Below are 20506 nucleotides of genomic sequence, written 5' to 3'. Positions count from 1 at the left end.
TTTTGTGGCCCTCACTGGGCCCTCTCCAGTAGCTCTTTGTCTCACCTGTGCTGAGGAGCCCAGAACCCAGCCCGGTGCTCCAGATGTGCCTCACTAGGGCCGAGCAGTCAGGCAGGACCACCTGCTGCCCATACTGCTCCCGATGCACCCCAGGTTACCACTGGCGCTCCTGGCCTCAAGGGCACACTCGCATGTATAGCCCAAGATTTCCTCTTTTCTCATGCTTCGGGAGGCTCAGCATTTGCACGGGTGTGACCCGAAGACGAGAGCCCGCACCGGCAGCGCCCCGCCCTCACCTCCCGCCGCACCGGGGCTGACTCAGGGCCGGGCCGGGCCGGGCCGGGCGGAGCAGGGCGGCGCGGATTGGCTGCCGGGCCGGCGGCGGCCGGCGGGGATTGGCTGCCGCGCGGCCTTTGTTCGGCTGCAGCCACTGCCGCAGGGCAGCGGAAGTTTGAGCGTGGCGGAGCGCGCGAGCGGAGACTGGTCCGTGGGAGCTGCCTCAGAGCCCGAGCCGCCCCGCCATGGACCTGGAGAATAAAGTGAAGAAGGTAAGGGGGCCTGCCCGCCGGGCTGTCTGCCGCGCACGCCGCTGTCCGCTCTCCGGGGAGCGGCGGACCCGCCTCGGCGCTGCAGCTCCCGCGGGGACTGCCCTGGGCTCGCCCCTCGGGTGCCGGGGTCAGCCCTTGCCGCTCCCCGCGTTCCCGCCCGGGCCCCGTGGCAGCAGAGCCCCTGCCGGGTATCCCGGAGCGCGCACGGCCGGGCTGCCTCCCTGCTGCCGGCCCCAGGTCATCGCCGCAGCTGGTGCCCCAGGTGGGGACATACCGCTGGTCTGTCATGCAGTAAAACATGTGTTCGGCACCCCCAGTAAACCCCGAGATGTGATAGTTGTTTTCATGTACGTGCGCTGTGTGTGTAGTACGAAACTTAAATTGCGAGCAGCCGAGTCGCTGTTTGTGGTTATGTTAGTGATTGATTGCAGACCTGTGATGTGACTGACTCCTTACAAGTGTGTTATCAGCGGTCCTATGGATTACCCCCTTGAGCGAGAAGCCTGGCCTTGATTTTTCTTCATTTTTAAAGGTATATTGACTAGTTAGTTGCATTAAACTAGCAAGAAACAAAAGGTAAGTAAAATAAAGCGATAGGTAATCCAATTGTATTGAATCTCTTTCCAAAATTAACCATTTAAAACTTCCTATGTAAAACTGACTTCACGTGGGATACTCTTTGCTTCTAATTCTTTCACAAATTAAATGTACTGCTAAAGCACTGACTTATTTTAAATAAAAAACTTATTCGTAGTATCTTTTTTGAGATTATTTGATAAGGAGAAAAGGAGCTTTATATGTGAACATGGGTTAAATCTGTACATAACCTTCATGGATATGTGAAAAGTAGTCTTTTGAAATGCATGTTGTATGAATGTGTGTGGGGGGGTTTATTCCTGAATTGTTTTATTTAAAGGTAACAACTTGTTTTAAAACACACCTATGCACTTTGTATACCTGTGTGCTTTTCCAGCTTGCAGGCTAGAAGCTGACCTGGGGGTGGAGGTAGTTGTGTAGTGTGGAAGGATACCTGTTAAGGCTGAATCCTGGCAGTGGGTGGCCTTGAGTTACAGCTTGCTTCGGGTGATGTCACCGTGTGATAGTGTCACTTGGGTGAGGACCCTGCTTTGGAGGAGCTGCCTATCTCAACCCCCAGTCATCAGGCCATCAGTTTATAGATGGGTGTAGCTAAGCACTGTTGCTGTCTTTAGGAGCTGGTTGTGTGCACAGCGTTGTTCCCCTTCTGTGACTCCTTGAATGCAATGAAAATAAGCTTCTTGAGTAGACTTGCTTGTATTTTCTAAGCACAGTTTAAAACTTAAACTTGATGGCATCACAGAGTTTGTTTGCTGGAAGCTTTTTGAGCTCCAGGAGGTGAAAGACGCATATTTGTGGAAGATGGAGCATTCTAATTCAGAATTTATCTAAAGAGAAAATAAATATGGGGTGTGAAATCACTGATAAAATTCTGCTGATAATGGAGTCTTGGTTTGAGTGAACTTGTAGTTGCTGAACATCTGTGTGAAATTACTCTGTAATTATTGGGTAGTTGTGTGTGTTTTAAATTTATTTGACTATTTTGCCATATTTGTCTTGCTTATCTTTTACTTCTCTTCTCCATCAACTTTGAAGGTTCCTAAAGGCTCTTCTGAGCCTGCTCAAATAGACACAAAAGCTAGTGCCACAAAAGAAACCAGCAAAGCTCTGTTTTATGAAAGTAGTATTTCTATTCTGCTCTGCTTTAGTGTTAATATGCAGAGATGTCTATGATTTGAAAGCCATCACATTTTCTCTGTTTCTACTACATGTATATTCAGAAACCTGTGTCTGTTATTGTGCTGTCTCTCCTCCCTTGCTCGAGTCTTCTCATCTTTTCTCTTTGTAACTTGGGTGAAGCTCATTTTCCAAGAGAACAGAAGAGGCTCTCTGAAAATCCCTACAGGGAGAACTGGGAAGCTTTACAATGTACCAGCAAGTTCAGTACAAAATTCTTCTTTTTTGACTACCAAAACTTATTCAATCAAAACTTCTTAAATTTTGTAAATTTTGTACATTGAATAGAATAACAGTTTCATGTCAACTCTGGAATAACTGTGTGTCTTCCTTTTCTGTCCTTTAATTCTAATTCTCAACCTGTTTGTTTTATTATCTTTTTGCTTCTGTCTTTATTTGGCAACTTCCTTCTTTCTTGAAAGGTGGAAGAACATTCTGAGAAGTGTCCAGTCAAGATTATCAGAACCAGTGAACTACTTGGCTTTCAGAAGAAACTTGTCCTGAGATGGAGATACCTGTCAGCATCAGTCAAAAGCAGCAGTCAGATTTTTAGTCAATCAGCAGCAGTGGGTTGCTTTACCACATGCTGTAGTTCTCACCTGTCTTTGTCTAGCACCCTGGAGCAAAATAGCTTCAGTTCTCTTACAAAATGTACGTTATGTAACCTTTTATTTTGTAGTGACTTGTAGGTATTTGTTGCCTGGCAAATAACCTGATAAATATTATGGAGTGGTGAGTGGCTAATCTGCCTGTTGGGCAGGAATTTCCTAAAGCACTGGGCAGAAGAAAGCAGGAATTGTCATGTTGTCCCTAGATGAGTAATTCCATTGCATTTTTGAACTCTGAGTTTAGATGTTGGCTATTCTGTAGCCCTGGTGTTCAGCAGAGCAGAAGGAAATGAATGCCTCTTGGAGCAGCATGTGGTGTGGAGGCTCAGACACTCAGCTGGTGCTGTAGAAAAGCTTCAACTGCTAATTTATAACTGTACAGGGTAATATAATGGGATGTTTTCTGTTTCTCGGAAACCTGATAGATCAAGTTTCCAAGGTCACATTCCTAAGATTTCTCTAAGTGTCAGTAATCCATGAGTCCATTCTTCCTTTCTGAGCTTCTGTATTGTCTCTTTGGAAAGTTGCTATATAGATTTGTATCTACATGTCTGGGTTTGTTTGAAGAAAAAAACACTCAGAGAAAGTCTGTTTTCATTGCTGATATTAGGTTTGGTGGGTTTTTTTCTCCAAATGTAGCAGTTCTGACACAATCTGTCTGATTGGAATTGCTTCCCTCCAGGACAAGACCACTAGGACTCCAACCATGTACCTGTTCTTCAGCAGGAGAGCTACTGCCCCACCTGCACAGTTTCTAACCCATGCTTTCAGCAGTGGATGCCTTATATACTTTGTCTTGTGGCAGAAAAGCAGCAGTCCTGTTTAACACACCCTTCTGAAGGAATCTTAAGGGCACAGTTCCTTTGGCTCACACTTTTAATTTAGCTTCTGTTTGGTCTCTTTCATGTGTTGTAAAACTCATCTTGCTGTCTTAATAAGTGGCCAAAGGAACAAGTACTACTGTGTAGCCAGATGTCTTGCTTGGTCTGAATCCTGGACTCTGGGCAGCCACAGCCTGCCAGAAACAGAAATTTCAGCATGAACTTTCTGCACTGAGCAATATACATGCAGAACATATGCAAATGTGTGGTCATGTAAATTTTGTAGTCAGTTCCCCATGCATTTTAGAGCTATTAAGTAACAGGCAAACATCTAGGCAGTGAATAGTGTCTTTTTGGCTGCCTTCTGAGTACTAAGTCTAAGACTTTCCTGGTCTGTTACAATTTTCCTTTTGAATTCAGGGGAAACTGTACAGTTTTCTCCTTTTTCTCAGGGGGAATTAGATTTGCTCTTGCATTTGAGGATCATGAAGATAGTGTTTGTATAAAACAATTGCACAACAGAAGGGTAAGAACAGGAGCTCCAGCTTGAAAAGTACTTGTGCAAAAAACAGACCACTGTTTCTCCCAAATACAATATATTCTGTGTTCTCAAACCTTGCTTTGAGGCTATAGGGAGCAGAAAGATTTAATGCTTTGTGTTGAATACTCTAGCAGAACTTTGTTCTAACAGCCTGGATTGCTGCCCTGTCTGCCACCTCTGTGAACTTGGGGAAATGAATCAGTAGGTCACGATCCTGCTTCTCAGCCGTGCTGGCAGCACAGTCTCATGCTCCACTAGAGAAAATAATAATCTGGCACTGAGTCTGTTCTGTATAAACTTTCACAGTATAATACTTGCTTTATAAAAGGAACTTTGCTTGCAGTGGAGAAGGGGCAGGGCAGTTTGGGGGGAAGAGGTGCAACTTCTGTAGTGGGGAATTTGTGTCTGGTTATTTTTCAGTGGCGTGAGACCATGTTTGTTCTGTTACAGTTGGAAAACCAAACACTGAGTGTTTTAGACATTGCTAAGTCAACAACTGTAATGATCTTTGATAAATGAACGGTGAATAAAGTATGTATAGGAGCAAAGTCAACTTTTCTGTGTTTTGCAAAGCATGATTTAGTAATGTCTGCTGGGCTGCACTTCCTGTTGAGGTCACTGTTTGTTTTGCTGTTGCTGCTATGGAAACCCATTACAGTAGATCTTTTTTGCTGTTTCATATGTATAGTAAGATCAAAGAAATGTACTTTTATTCAGGGATGAGTTTTGACTGAAAGTGGAAGAATTAAAAACTTTATATCGATATGAGAGGAACTACTTCAGTTTTGTTCACAAGCTAAGTAACTGCTTCCTACACATGCTGTGGGGTTTGAGGGTTTTTTCCCCCAGCAAAGTTAAAAAATTATGTGAACAATTTTTTGGAACACCTGTCTGAATCTACACCTCTAGCTTTTTTTTTTGCCCAGCACCCCTGGATAGCAGCTTGGCAAATATGGCACAGCTGAACTAAACTTTTTGACTCTTACTCTTTTTTCCCCAAGGCAGAAGTACTCCCCAGGTGTCTGACTTAAATCTCTGAATAGCAAGTCAAGTAACTCCTTGAATGCAGTACTGCATGACTTAAGATCAGATGGGTGTTTCTTCCATAGGGTATAATTATAAACCAAGTATTTTGCAGCAAGGGGGAAAATTAACTAACTTTGAGTTACAGTATTTTGTCATAAAAGTAACAAAGATCTGATTCTGAGTTTGTTCCTGGAAAAAAAGAAAGAAATGTTTCTATTTTTCTCTAAGTAAGTAATAGTAATGGTGACTAGCAATTTTGAATGAAATGTTATTGGTAAAAGTTGCTTAAAAATACTTTTTTTACTCCAAGAAATTATATGGAACATGTCATGTAAATTACTGTCTTCTTCCTAGCAGATTCAAAGTTTACAGTTATGAGGGTGTAGATGTAAATATCTATAATGTAGTATATTTTAAAATTGTATTTTACAATCTAAATAGATATGCATGTTTTATTTATATAAATAAAATAATGCTAATACTTATGTGTATTGGTTGTGTGTATATATATATATATATGCATGCATGGTTTTTTATAGGGATGTACATGTACAAACCCCCCATATAAATAGTTTTTGCTGATGACCAAAGTTGGTGGGTTCTTTTAGGTCCTGGAGACCTTCAGGAAGAGTAGAGCTCTTAAGATGAAAGCATGTCACACCTGTTACCTGCCATCTCAAACTTGCTCAGATGAGCAGGTTAAAGGAGTAAGGAGGCTTCTGTCATTCATGACATTTCCAGAATACACCAGATCTGACTGTACTCCAGTACTGCTGTGTATGTGTTTCTGGTTTTGTTGGGGAATTTTTTGTTGTTTTTAAAGTCTGCCTAACTCTTTATTTGTGCCTTGTTTTCAGTCTGAGGTTGTCTAGCTACAGCTTTTAAAAGCAGAAAAGAGCATGCACTTTCCTGCATGACTAAAGCTCCTAAAAATGAATGTGTAGGTTTTCAGGTCTGCTTCTCAAAACCTAATATTAGAGGACACAACTGGGTAAGAGTGCTGATGTCAGAACAAAATACATGGAGTATTGTGAAAATGCCTCTGCAGTTCTGGATGATGGATAGTGTTGTATTGGAGGTTTACAGATTGTGTTATTGTGTGTGTCAGCTGCATTCAAACTTAGCTAGTGTAATGCTGGACTTTGTGAATAAACAACACTTGTTTTCTATCCAGCTGAGCTATCTTTGGTAGCTGTTAGCCTTTTGAAGGCACACTATGTAACAGTGTCTTAAATATTTAAATTCTGAGATGTTTGATATTTAGTAGAAGATAAAAGAATAAAATAAATTCCTGTGACTTTTGTATTATCAGGCTACTACAGCTCCTTAATTTATTCCTCTGCCTGTCCAGATCACCTTCCAAGTATTTTTCTTGGATGCAACCACTTTTTGGCATCCTTCTTTGTGTGCAAAATGGACTTCTGTACCCAGGGTTCTTAATTCCAGTCAACTTCCCCCAAACCAAAACACATTTTAAAAAACCCCAGTTGCCATCAATTTTAATAGATGTGTTAAAAACAAATATAAAGTGATTTGTGGGATACTGCTCTTTGTTACAGATCTGAAGGTTTTTTTTTCCTTCTCATACAATGTCTGTCAAAGTTTTATAAGAGCATTGTCCAGATATTCGTGTGTCTTTTGTAGTGGTTTGTTCTTCTCTCATTTTAGAATAAGAAGTATCATTGCTCTGTTTTTAAAGTTTAAATGCTCTAACCTATTTTAATTTTCTGTTTATTGTGTTTCTCTGCTGGAGATGACTTCTGATAGTACAGAATACAGTGACATAGGATCAGATCTCAGCAACAGAGCATGCACAGCAGTGAGATTTCTTAGGTTTTTCAGGGGTTTTTTGTCTGTCCTTTCTGCTTTACCTTCTCTGAAAGTGCCTAAAGCACATTAAGATGTACTAGAAATCTCTTGTCCTCTACAGGTGCTTTCCCACTTAAACACGCAAGTAGATCAATAGTTAACTAATCTTCAAATTCCTAGGATTTAAGGGTAAATCTAAGAATAGCTTTAGCATGGATCACTTCAATTCTGTGCTTGGAGCACCTTCAAGCAGAGGAGAAAGCTCTGCAGAAAGGACAGTGAAGAGGATTTAGTTCTGATCTGGGGCTCACTGTTAATTGTTGCAATCCCTTAATGACAGCATTCTCACTGTATAGCCACGTCCTTTCAAATTCTGGAGGGATCTGTAGCACTGGAAAGGTTTTTGATCTTTTGCAGAGGTTGAGTACAAGTATTGTGGCTTACTGTCTGTGGCAGGGTGAAGCTCTCCTGCCTGGTGGTACAGGAGTCCTCTTGGAGTGAGGAAGGAAAAGCAGATGGAGCCTGAGTTAATTCTGGTCTCGGGGTGGGACTGAGGGGATAAGAAGTGTTAAATAAACTTAGGAATAAATCCTTCTGATAAGCCATTTAAACTGTTTCTTTGGAACTGCTATTTCTTTTACACTTCTGTCCAAACTCTTAGACACTTGAATATGATCATTTGAGTTTTTAAGATGATAGTAAGCTTCTGTGCGTGACTCTCTCCTTACTGTAAGGCAGCCAGCTTTTGTCACTAGATTCCAGAGTGAACTGAAATGGGCAGTCTTTCACTAATTGTCACTTGGCTGTAACCACTTAAAGCTTTTTGCCCTTGGGTGCTATGTATTCTTGAAAGCAGCATGCAGTGGATGATCTCAGCCATAGTTATACCATCTTCTGTACTCAGGCTGTTTAAATCAGTACTGGGTGTTTTGGTAGTACCAGATGGGTTTGGTTAGCTTTTGTTGTAAAATGAAAATTGATGGTGGTAGACAGACAGGAACCTTCTTCTGGCAGGATTCAGCTGGCCTGTCTGTGCCATTTCTTCCATAACTCCATTTATGAGGAAAATGGGTTCCCTGCTGTTCCAGACATGCATTACCTCTCCGGTGCTCAGCCTGCTCTGTATCTCTGGGTGTTTCTGCCTGCAGCTGGCCATGTTCTGCAAAACACATGGAGATAGATATGGATAGCTCTAAAGAAGCACCACACTGAAGTTTTAGTCTTTCTGAATTTCCTAAACTACAGCTGAATTGGCTGCTGAAGAACAAAATAATTTCTGAGGCTGATGCTTTCTTAGAGCTGAAGGATGTCCTGTTACAGGACTCTGGAGAAATATGTGTAATGCACTGACTTGGGCATAACAATAGCCTGCAGTGCTTTGGAGTTTGGCTATTTTATAGCTTAATTTTTGGCAAGCAGCCATACAGTTTCTCTGTCAGAACAGAGGCTGAGGCTGTGTGTGCATCTAGAATCACATCTAGTTTGGTTTTTAGTGTGCATTTCAGTCTTGAGCTAAACCTTTTCCATAGGTGCCCAGACATTGTGTATAGAAAGGTAATTCCCTTCTTTCTGTTCCACAGCAAACTGAAAAACCTGTTTCAAACAAGTCTCTCTCATTTGCTAATTCAATTTATTTGTCTTGAGCTGCACAAGCATTTACATGGTGGTGTGCTCTTTATTTTTGGGGAGGGAATATAGAATGCTGTATTTCTAAAGAAATCTGCACTAAGACTGCTGGTTGTGAAAGTGCAAGCAGGCTGGTTGTTGTTGTCTCTGTAGTCTGGAGAGAGTATGTTCTGGGTGGAGCATTTAGATAGCACATATTTCCTCTCCTTAATTTGTTTGAATAGGTTTTAAGAGTTGGTTTTTTTTTTTAGCTTAAAAAACCCCTTAAATGCTAGGAGGCTTGGAAATGATAGTTAAAATGGTTTTTGAAATTTTTTTATATTTCCTACTTGAATTTCAGATACTGCTTTGGAAACTCTCTTGAAATGCCAAGCTTATTTCTCAGTAGTATAAAACGGTATAACTGTTGTCACTGTTACAAGTGATCCTGTGTTTCTGAATCTTCTAATTGCAATACTAATGAGTTTGATTATTTCCCTTTCTTCTCATTCCACTCTTTTTGAAGGAAGGGAGAGCCTGAGCATAAAAAATGCCAGTTTGTAACTGAAGAAGCAGCAAGAGAGAATGGGTTAATGTTGTCTTTTTTGGGGGGGAGGGGGGAGTTTTGTTTGTTTATTAGGGCAGTGCAACCATAAGTTTAACAACTTTTTAGAGAGGATGACTTTAAAAACAGGAAAAACAACACCAAATGAAAAACAACCTGTCTCTCCCTCCTCCCCCTATCCCCCCCCCCCCCCCCCCAAAAAAAAAAAGTTGTTTTGTGTTGCTTTAGCTTCCTTTTTCCCTTTAGAAAACATCCTGGCCAACATCTTATTCTCTTTGAGTGTGAATTGGGAAGAGTGCTCAGGTTTTATGTGATTTGTGGTGTATGTCTGTGTGTATATGGGATCTCTGGATTCCAGATGAGAAGAGTCCTCCTTCTTCTAAATAGTTCTCAGTCTTCAGGGTAGTTTTTCTCAGGGATGTCTGATGATTGTTGAGGCAGTGATCCTTTATAAAGTGTCTGAAAACATGGTATTCCCTGCACTGTACCATGTGTTCTGTATTAAACAAGTGGTTTGTGAATAATCTGTTCTTTATTTTGGACAGAGACCAAGTTGAAAAGTTGACCTGGTTTATATCCTTGTACATACAATAATAGTAGTATAATTTCTCTCAGTAAATGGCAAAATTAATAATAAAACTGTATCACCACCTGTAATTAACTCTGGCATTGTGTTGTTGCCAGAACTAAAGTTAGTACCAGAACTTGTCAGTTCTAGCTCAGTTTCTGTTTATGGCAAGAGCTAAACTGCAGGTGAGCTGTTTCTACCTACATCTAGTTGAGAGCACTCCTGCTGCATGGGCTGTGGGGATGGGTTCCTCTCTCATGTTGGGCATGAGCCTGCATACCCAGCTGTGGCCACACTTCCATGGTCCTTCATCTGTCTGATTTGAGCACCATATTCCTCAAAGGTTGAAATGCTGCAGTGAGACACTTTATTTTACTATGTTATATGAATGCATAAGTTATCATGCTTCATGTTTGTTAATCACCTCAACCTTACAAGTGGCTGTTACTTGGTTAAATTTGCTGATGTGTTGCTATATTGTGTGAATACTTTAACTCTGCACTGTTGTCTATATTCCCTGATATTTCCTCTGCATTATGAATTGGTCATCCATCCTTTTGAAACCCTTTACATATTGCTTCTGGTCACTGGTTTTGCTAACTGTGCTGTTTCTCTTTCAGAAAGTCAGCTGGTATGAGTCCAGCTGAAATGTAGTTGTAAAAGGGATATGCTACTCTTAGTCACTATCATAGTAGCCTCAAATATGCTTGGAAATATTAGACAAACCACTTAGTTGTTTCCTTTATTTGAGATTAGTGCAAATAAATCTGGAGTCTGTTTATTTCTTGGTCTCCTGTATTTTGCCAAGTCATATACTGTAAATCACTTTGTCCAGATAGCTGGATTAAATGTCCTTTGACTTGAGGTCTTCTGGCCTCACTTGCTCTGATTTCACAGCCTTAGGCCTAAGGAAACGCTGCCAAGAATCTGCTTATTTATTCTCTTGTGTGAAGTTGGTAGAGCAAGCTGGGCTGGGGAGAAAAGTCACCAGAAAAGTACTGAGGCTGTCTCTGCCTGCTGAGCTCAGTCCTGTGTAGAGCCTTGTGTGACCACTGCTGCTTACATGGATACACTAGGAAGGTGTGCACCCCAAATGCTGTCCTTACATCAGCTTAGTCAAATGCTTAATCTTTTGCTTTAGCTGTTGATTGCAGATTATTAAAGCATCAGTAAGATCATTCCTGCACCATAATACTTGAAGCTGACTGTAGTCATTTTCCTCTGTACACAGATGGGCTTGGGCCATGAGGAAGGATTTGGTGCCCCCTGCTTAAAATGCAAGGAAAAATGTGAAGGATTTGAGCTTCATTACTGGAGGTAAGTGACACCAAATGTATCCTGAATTGTGACTCAGCACTGCAGACCTCGGAATATGTATGCAAATGTGTAAGTAACCATTTTTGTTCTCTCTCTCAATTAAACTGTTCAGATGTTTTTAAAAAGCTGACATGGTCAGAAATTCTCAGATGCATTACAACAGAATATTTAATCACTTGTGAACATGCATTTTATCTGTCCTGAAATGAATGGTAGTACTTCTACTGCAACATTTGCTTTAGCTGACTAAACAATTGAAGTAGATTTGTAAAAATATGTCTGGCCTGGCTGTAAGAGACATGACAGGGAAGAAGTGTGTTTTATCTCTGTAATAAAATGCTTTTTCAACTCCTGACCAAACACAGAAGCTTTGATCTGAGATGCTATGTAAAATTATTTTGAAAAGATTTGAAACTTAGTACACACCTGCAACTTTTTAGATGGGGAGGTGGTGTCACTTGTGTTTGTCACATAAATTCAAATAGTTTAGATAATACTGAGCCTTGGATGATGTACTGTTCCTAAATCAGTGAGTTGATGATAGCAGTAAATAGCCTGTCATTACTTTTGTAGAAACTTTCTATTTCATTAAGACCTTTCTTGCTTTACTGAAACAGGATGTATATATGTATATTAATGCATTTATGTATCACTGGCCCAGTTCACTCATAATACTGGTCATGCTCTAAGATCTAGCTTAGTAATTCTGATTTTTTAGAAGAAAGGTCCCTCTCAAAGGGAAAAGCCTGAAAAGAACAGAAAAATAGCTGCTCATAGCACTAGCACATGCTATCAATGAAAATTACTGCATTTAACCAATGCTAACTAGCTGAAGTGAAAGTGTTGACATCTTATTGCAAAGCTCTCTTACCTTCTCAGTGATTTCTCATGGGCAGTTCCTCGCAGCACTGACTCCTTCACAGCTCAGCCAACAAACTCCAGCTCTCTTCACAGCCCCACCAACAAACTCCAACTCTCTCCTCACCCAGCTACCCCACTCTTTCGTAGCACTCATCTTCTCATTGGACACAGCTGTGGTCCATTAAGGGCAGGCCTGTTCCTAATCTTTGGTGATTGGTACAGCTGCAACTCCTCAGGGGTGAGACTACCTTCTGCTGTATTTTTATTTTCTTACATTTTCTCCCTCCACATGAAAGTTTGCAATTGCAGTAGAATTTAGTTTTGTCTTACAAGGTAGCCTTTGTACGCCAGCTGTAGTGACATCAGGTGCTGATAAGACCTCGGAGATTTTACATCTTCACCCAAATTTTTGACTGCAGGTGAGACTGTTTAGAAAACAATCAGGCAAATGAAAACAAAAAACAGCAAAAAACTTGTTATAAGTTGATACATAATCAAGAAGCTGTATTCTTATCTGTAATATGTAGCTATAGAAACAACTTACAAGTAATGATAAGGATCAAGAAGTGTTTATGTACTAGTAGGTAAATGTGGTCATCTAAAGATAAAAGAAATAACTTATGGAAGGACTTTTTCAATTTCCCTGCATCACTGAGGGGTCATGTGTAGAAGTAATAATAAAATAAAACAGAATTACTGTAAGTAATGCAATAAAAGAGAATTTTTTAAAGTGCAGCAGTTAATAGTGTTTGTCCATTGTTAGATGAGAAATTGTATGACTTTCTACTGAAAGCTCTTTTGTTCATAGTCACTGTGGCAGATGGGGAAATTACAAGTGAGGGAGGAAAAAGTCCAGTTAACTTTCTCTCTCTCTTTTTTTTTTTAATTAGTTCCCAATATTGCACTTTGTAATTGCTAGCTTATTCTATTACATGAAATAATTTGGAATAAAAAGAAATAAAATGGCTAAAGTGGTTTATTTATATTGTAGTATGATTGCAAAGTTAAAAGGTGTATGCTTCTATGTGGGTATTTAGAGGATTTTGCCTGAGTTTCTCTTTATCCATATTGCACTGTCTTCCTGTGGTTAGGACTCATTGTGGCAGGTCCTGAAAACATACCTCATCAGAACATTGTCTCTCCTAGAAAAGTAGGAATTTGTAGACAGCAGTGGATTAAAGAGTAAGTAATGAAAAAGATGTAAAAACAGTGGCTTTCTAGCTAAGATTTAGTTTGGAAATTGAGTCCAAATAGGATAGACCAGATAAATAAGGTGGCTGGAAGTAGTCTGAGAAGCTTCACCTAAGTGTCAGACAAATGTGGCACATACCTCTGAAACAGTCAAAAAGTTAGCAATTGAGAGAATTCAAGAATGGGTTGGAAAATAGCTTTTTCTACAGCAGAGCTGCTACTGGGGACAGTAAGAGTGTGAATCTGAAGTCTTAATTCAGTTCTGTGTAAATAGTTTTCAAAGGGAAAAATATATTAATATGCTTTGGATTATGCATGTATTTTTGTAGTCTACCACTTAAATGGAACACATTGCATCCCAAATAGCTGTTTACTCAGTTGTTAGCCTTTAAATCTGAAACTCTGTTTTAAGTAGGAACAAACTGTAGCAGAAGTGGACAGAATATTGTCTTTATAACATCAAAATCAGTTCAAGTTTACCCACATACTTAATTGCTACTTGTCTGTAAAAGACAAGTGGTGAAGTAAGAATTGTAATTAGAGAAGCAGTTAGACAATGGGAGAATATTTGGGGGTAGGATTGACCCTGGTCAGCAGCCAAACATCCATACAGCTGCTCATTCACTGTCCCAGACATCAGCGTGGGAGACAAAAAAGGAGAAACAAAAGTGAGGCTGCTCATGGGTTGAAATAGTGAGTTTAATAGGTGAAGTGGTGGGTGAGCAAGTGCTGCAAAGGGAATCACTGGCCATCCCCACCATCACAATGATGCCCAGCCAGTCTCCAAGCTGTAACTACTTAAGAAGTCAGAAACCCTGACTTCATCCTGTATTTCTGATTTGTCACTTTTTGTGATGTTATATAGCATTTAAACCCCACTGACCAACTTGAGTCAGATGTACCCCTTCCAGGCTTCTCTGCCCCCACCTCAGCAAGTAGAGTTCAAAAACAGCAAAGCCTTGACTTTGTGCCAGAAGTGCCCAGTACTAGCAAGTCCTGTCAAGGCTGTTTTAGCTAGAACTCCAAAGCACGGCTCTGTAAGGGCATTATGAACACAGTGACCTCCACAGGATCCACATGCAGCCCAGCAAGCAGGCAGCGGCTGCAGCGTGTGCCGGGCGTGGTTCTGCTGCGGGCTGTGCAAGGCTGACACTGCCCTCTCCTGGGGGCAGCCGAGGCGCTTCAGCACATCGCACAGCTCTTGGTCTGATACGTGAAAATGCTGTTCCTCAGAGAGCCAACATGTGATTTCTTTTGGTACTTCCATACAAAAGACCTTCAGCTTTACCTCTGGGGAGTCAGACTGCAAAGTGCACAAAAAAGCCAAGTGTACCTATCGAGTAGCAGGGCTTTACAAGGACTTACTGCACCCTTCGTCTCTATACTGATAGTATTTGGAGTATATCTCTCCTGGGGTGGAACATACTGTTTTAAGACATTTGTGCTGTAAATCTTGACACACTGTATGGGCAGGTTTTATAGGTGCAGAACTATAAATTGAGGCTAGTGTGGAAATGGTGGTAAACCAAGCCTTTAGTAAAATTTATTTGTGAATTTTGAAGTTCTGATAGCCTCAGTGTTGCAAGCTGAATACAAAATTAATAAAATGAAAGATGTGGTATCCAATGGTAGTTGAATGGTTAACAGTTACCTGATTTTATCTTAGTGAGTTAATAGCTCTTGCTTTTAAAATTGCCATCAGAATCATGTTTCTGTCCAAGTGTAACAGCAGCAGAAGGTGGAGAAGGTCTTTTTAATTTAGGTATTAGATTTATTTCAGGCTGCAAAACAACCCCCACACATGTCCAGTGGGTCAGGCTGGGTGTAAGAGATTGCTACTCAGTTAATTTCATATTGCTCTTTGGGAATGTATTTCCCACTAGAGGGAACTATGGCACTGGAGTGAGAAGTTGCTAAAAACAGGAGAGAAGGTTCTGCTTTATCTTGGTTGCATGTATACCAGAAAGTGGTAACTGTCCCCTATGTGACTTCCCAAGATGTTAAAATAAACCTCTGAAAACAAGACTTAAGCTTGGGAACGATCTTTTTCATTCTGTGGCTTCTCTGCACAGATACAGAACGTGGAAGGCAGGGAGAGCCCTAAGTTTGCCCTAAGATTTTCTGGTACTACAGCTGGCCCAGAAGCATTGTGATGCAGTTCAAAGCAGTGGCAATTACTTACAGCTGCATTAATAGCAAGAAAACATAAGAGAAGGAAGCACAAAATCATAGACTTGGGTGACGAAGCAAAATGCCTTCTCAGTAATTTCATTGATGATGCAAAGCTGGGAGGAGTGGCTGATACACCAGAGTCCTGTGCAGCCCTTCAGGAGGATTTTGACACATTGGAGAGATGGGTGGAGGAGAACCATCTGAAATGCAACAAGGGCAAATGCAGGGTCCTGTACCTGGGGAAGAATGATGCCATGCACCAGCACAGGCTGAAGGCTGACCTGCTAGAAAGCAGCTCTGTGGAGAAGGACCTGTGGAATACGATCTCTCCCTGAGCAGTACGTCCTGGGGGCCAAGAAGGCCAGTGGTGTCCTGGGGTGCATTCTGCATGTGAAGTGCTATGTGCTATTCTGTGCTCCTCAGTGCAAGAGAGATGCAGAGCTCCTGGAATGGGTTTGGTGGAGGGCAGCAAAGATTAAGGAGCTGGAGCATCTTGGAGCATCTCTCTCTAGAGGAGAAGCTGAGAGAGCTGGGCCTGTTCAGCCTGGAGAAGTGAGGGGACTTCATCAATGTCTATCAGTATCTCAAGGGAGTGTGTCAAAAGGATGGAGCCACACTCGGCTTGGTGGGGCCCAGCAATAAGACAAAGGGCAATGGGCAGAAACTGCTGCGCAGGAAGTTCCACCTGAATATGAGGAAGAACTTCTTTACTGTGCAGGTGTCAGCACTGGAACAGGTTGCCCAGAGAGAGGCTGTGGAGTCTCCCTCACTGGAGATATTCAGACCATCTGGATTTCTGATTCTGTAATAGGAGGAGGTTAGTTGTTGTGCATGGAGGGCACAAGCCTCAGGACTTGCCAGGTCTTGGATTTCTCTGTGCTTGCAGCTACTGCCTCCTGTCACTAGGAGCCAGCATAGGAAGGATCATGAGCCATCTTATTTTTCCTCTCCATACACCAACATGTAGGCAATCTGGAGCAATCAGGAGGATGGTTTAAATTTGATTTTGGAGAAGGAACTGGAAGTCTTTGATCCTTCATGGCAGTAGACATTCAGGACTCAGGAATTCATCACTAGAGAGAGTTGAATCTCCATACCTTTCTTCCTTGTTCTTTCTAACTACTGAAGACCTGCTAGCAAGGCATTATCTAACAGACCTGTCTTTACAATGATATGCAACTTTTCATTCCATAGATTTTGAAATTTCCTCCCTATCTTCCATGTTTTGAGTGGGAAAAGCTTTTCATATTGCTGCTATTGGGGGGAAGGGGGGGTGTCAATGACATTGCTCTGCTTTGATGAGGTCCTGAGAGCTGTGAAGACATAAGCAGGAGTACCTAACACCACCTTACTATATACTAGATACTCCAAAATATACAGTCAAAAAAATTACCCACCAGTCTATTCTAAAGAGAATTAATTGGCAATATTCCTTCTTCAGAGGGGACAGTGAGTGACTAATGTGGCAACTAGTGAAAGAAATTAGGACTAAATTGTGAACAGTACTATTCAGGAACAGTTATGTATGTAAATATCAACTGGATATCTTTTAGTGCTGGAAATTATTCAAGAGGAAAGATTATAAATCAGGACAGGGTCCTTTTTTACTCTGTTAGCAGCTGTATGGACATCTTCATGTGGCTGAGATCCAGGGGGAGCATTGGGGAGCATGTGAAATGGCAACAGCCTAAAGGATTTTCCTTCGATTTACTGAGATATGCTGACATCAGTTGTGACTCAGCATTCTCCACATTCTTTCTGTATTGTTTTGTCCTGTATTCAGAGGCATAATGGTACACAAGTTCTAAGGCCAGTATTACACTTGTAACATAGCCCTGGTAACAGCTTCTTGCAAACTGTTGGCAAAGAATTATTCACTTAACTTTGAAAAGGCAAGGAGGTTAAACTAAGATGTATGCAGTCAAATTCTTAATTTCAGTGGGTTCCTGGTGAGGAAGATTATTTTCATTTCATCATCTCATTATTTTCAATGCAAGTATAAAGCACTGTAGTTCTATGCCAGTTTTCACAGTGAGTCCCAGGAAGGACCTAAGGTCAAATTGTGTGCTGTCACTTTTTCACCACTGCTTCTTTATGAAGAAAGCAAAAAAAAAATCTCTCACAGATACTGCAGTCAGTGAAATGTTAAGCCTTCAAGGTGGGACCAAGAATAATAACAGCAACTGAGTCAGGGTGTTCATCTAATGGAAAGTAGAAATAGGATCTCTAAGCTATTCTGAATTCTGAAGGAATACTATTAGGAGAAAGATATGCAATTTCATGACAGAGCATGAGCAGAAATAAGGGGTACTTGTGGCTTTTCCAGCACACATGAAAGTGTTAGGATGAATTCCACCACAGCTTGTGGAGGGTGGTCTGGTCTCTCACTGCTGTCAGTGCTGCTTTACTGTGGCTGGATGCTGTAGTGAGGGTAGAGTGCCCAGCCTGTGTCACACAGGCAGTATAGCAGTATGAGCTGTTCTTACTGAGGTCTGTCTTGCAAGCAGAGCAGTTCTGGACAGCACGATTGCACTTCACTTGTGTAAGTCTGCGCAGGGAGCCCAAGAATGTCTGGTCTTCACTGGTGTTATTAAATCACATCCCATCAAGACACAAGTCTAAAACTGGGGGTTACTGTTGCTAAAGATTTAAGTTGTAAGAGTAAATAAAGTGTTTAGTGTCATTGTTTGGATGGACAAACTGCTTCAATTCCAGTGGCGTGTGTGCTTTGAGGCATAAAGCTGCATGGTGATCATGATGTAAATCTCTAAATCTGCAAAAAGCAAGGTCTGATTCTGTCACCTGGTATTAGATCTCAAAAAAGATATGACAGGGAATTGGTAATAAGGTATAATCACATGCATGCCATAGAAGATGAGCAAAGGGAATATGAATTCCTTTATTAGTATATTAAATAGTCTCTAGGTGTTAGCTATGTAAAGGACTTGTGTAGACAGATGTTGAAGATCTTGCAAAATTTTATGTTTTGAGTGCTTAAGATGCATAGTAAAGCTTTTAAACTTAGTGGGAAATGCTAGTTCATGCTTGAATGTTGTGGTAAACTGGGAGATTGCAGTGAATAGTGTATAGTAGCTATTCAGGTAAGTATCAGCTTTGAAATTCTGCACATCTTTCCTTTTGTGGAAATGAGTTGGAAGCTGTCAGACAATCTACATCTCAATTAGGGATCTCTTTAGGTATTTGTGTTGCAAAGTGAAGTCCCTTCTGCTTAACATTCTTATTTTGAATGAGTGGCTCATTTTTAGAGTTTAGGTATTTTTACCTGGAGTGGGCTTTAAAGCTTAAGTTACCACAATGTATGTTTTTTGTGTAACCAAATGACCAGTGCAGCATTCACCACACACTGAAATATTATTACAGCACATCCTAAACTGGTGTCCATACAGAGAGCGTATGTTTGTGGCTGGCTGTGTATCACTTCAGGTTGCCAATTAAAGGTCCTCCTTCCTTTCCCGTTACCTCAGGGCCTTGCTGTAGTCATGGCATGTTCTTGTTGTGTTCCTGTGACATACCTTGTGGTACCTAACTTGCCTTCAAGACTGTATAAAGCAAGATGCAGAACAATGTTAGAGTCTGATGAGTTTTGGCGGACAGGGTTCAGAAGCATTTTATAGCTAAAGTGTATGCTATTTGTTGTATGAAGGATAAATAATGGGATAAAGCACTGCTCATTCCTCTTCAAACTCCAGAGATCCAGAAGGTTGGTATGTTTTCTTAGTCTGTAATAAGAACCTTTAGTTAACATCTAGTTTCTCTGATTTCTGGCTGACTGCTTTGAACTGAAGTTCTGGAGACACTGTTAATAAATAATGAACTAGCTTGTCTAATCCAAGGTTCTGTTCATTATATGTGAATTGTTTAATTATGCTTAAGGTAACAAATCACTTTCTAATATTCGTTAGCCAAAGCAGTTGAAATATGTTGTATATGGAATAATATAATTTATATCCAAGGAAGCAGATATACTTCTACCTTTTAAGGCTGTTTTCTGTGAAAAGTCTCTCTATAGCTTGTGCCAGACTACCTCTGACTTGGTTCAGTACCTCTGTTTTGAAAGGCTTTATCCATATAAGCCTTTAGCTTTTCTTTCATCTTCTCTTTAAATTCTGTGCTTTGAACAGAACTTGGTGAAATTACACTTTTCATATGTCTGTATGCATTTTCTTCCTTTCTTGGAAATATTTGTTTCCAGGCAATAGCAACCTGGTGATAACCAAATATCATGCATACAGTGAAATACATATGAAGAAAATAGTATAGTGCATGTAACTTTGAATGCATGAAGAGCAGCTGAAAAACTAAAATCTCAAGCAAATGATAGCTGGGGGAATCATGTTGATGCAATGAGTTATCTTATAATAAATCTGGTAGGTGACTGATAATGGATATGTATGTGTTTAATCAGTATTGAGATGCAACTGAAGAAATGACATAGCTTCATATTAAAAATGCATTCGTGTAGTTGACTGATATCTATCTGATAACAGTATCTGTAAATAAACAATGTAAATAATATAATAAGACACATAAAGGAGGTGTTTCACATATTACAGAAAAAGTGTATATTTCCTAAATAAAACACTGAAAACAAAGGTTTGGGCTCCTGGTGATGTTACTACACACCCAGATGGTGTGAGATTGTAATTTTGTTGCTGTTTCCATGAATTTCAGGAAAATATGCCGAAACTGCAAGTGTGGCCAGGAGGAGCATGATATCCCTTCAAGCAGTGAGGAAGATCGAAAAGTGGGGAAACTCTTTGAGGATACAAAATACACAACCCTCATTGCAAAGCTGAAGAATGATGGCATTCCCTTGTATAAACGCAATGTGATGATACTGACCAGCCCAGTGCCCTACAAGAAGAGCGTAACCATCGATACTGTGACTTATGAGTGGGCTCCTCCTGTTCAGAATCAGACACTTGTAAGTCCAACTCACATTTTTTCATGTTCAAGTCAAGAGTTGGTGGGAGATAAACTAGTAGAGCTTACTGGAAGGATAAGTATGCCTCTTGTAGTCTTCCTTTCTTCCTCCTCAAAACAGAAAATATGGTGCCTGTTTAATGAGTCTTGCATCTCT

At 40.8% G+C, this 20506-nt stretch overlaps 1 protein-coding gene across 1 annotated transcript in view; it reads left to right on the top strand.

Annotated features, from left to right (window-relative positions):
* Positions 1 to 466: 466 nt before the first annotated feature.
* Positions 467 to 20506, top strand: part of TES (testin LIM domain protein) — a 28044-nt gene continuing 8004 nt past the window's right edge. The window contains exons 1-3 of the mRNA XM_054277175.1: positions 467 to 548; positions 11096 to 11181; positions 20098 to 20350. Coding sequence (XP_054133150.1) covers positions 522 to 548; positions 11096 to 11181; positions 20098 to 20350 — 366 coding nt within the window. The 5' untranslated portion in view covers positions 467 to 521. The remainder of the gene's footprint in view (positions 549 to 11095; positions 11182 to 20097; positions 20351 to 20506) is intronic.

The sequence above is a fragment of the Melozone crissalis genome, unplaced genomic scaffold (assembly GCF_028551555.1).
Source record: "Melozone crissalis strain CALT ecotype California unplaced genomic scaffold, PUWL_Pcris_2 ptg000004l_1, whole genome shotgun sequence".
Lineage (NCBI taxonomy): Eukaryota > Metazoa > Chordata > Aves > Passeriformes > Passerellidae > Melozone > Melozone crissalis.
Note: the sequence above shows the minus strand (reverse complement) of the source record. Positions and strands in the feature narration are given on the sequence as shown.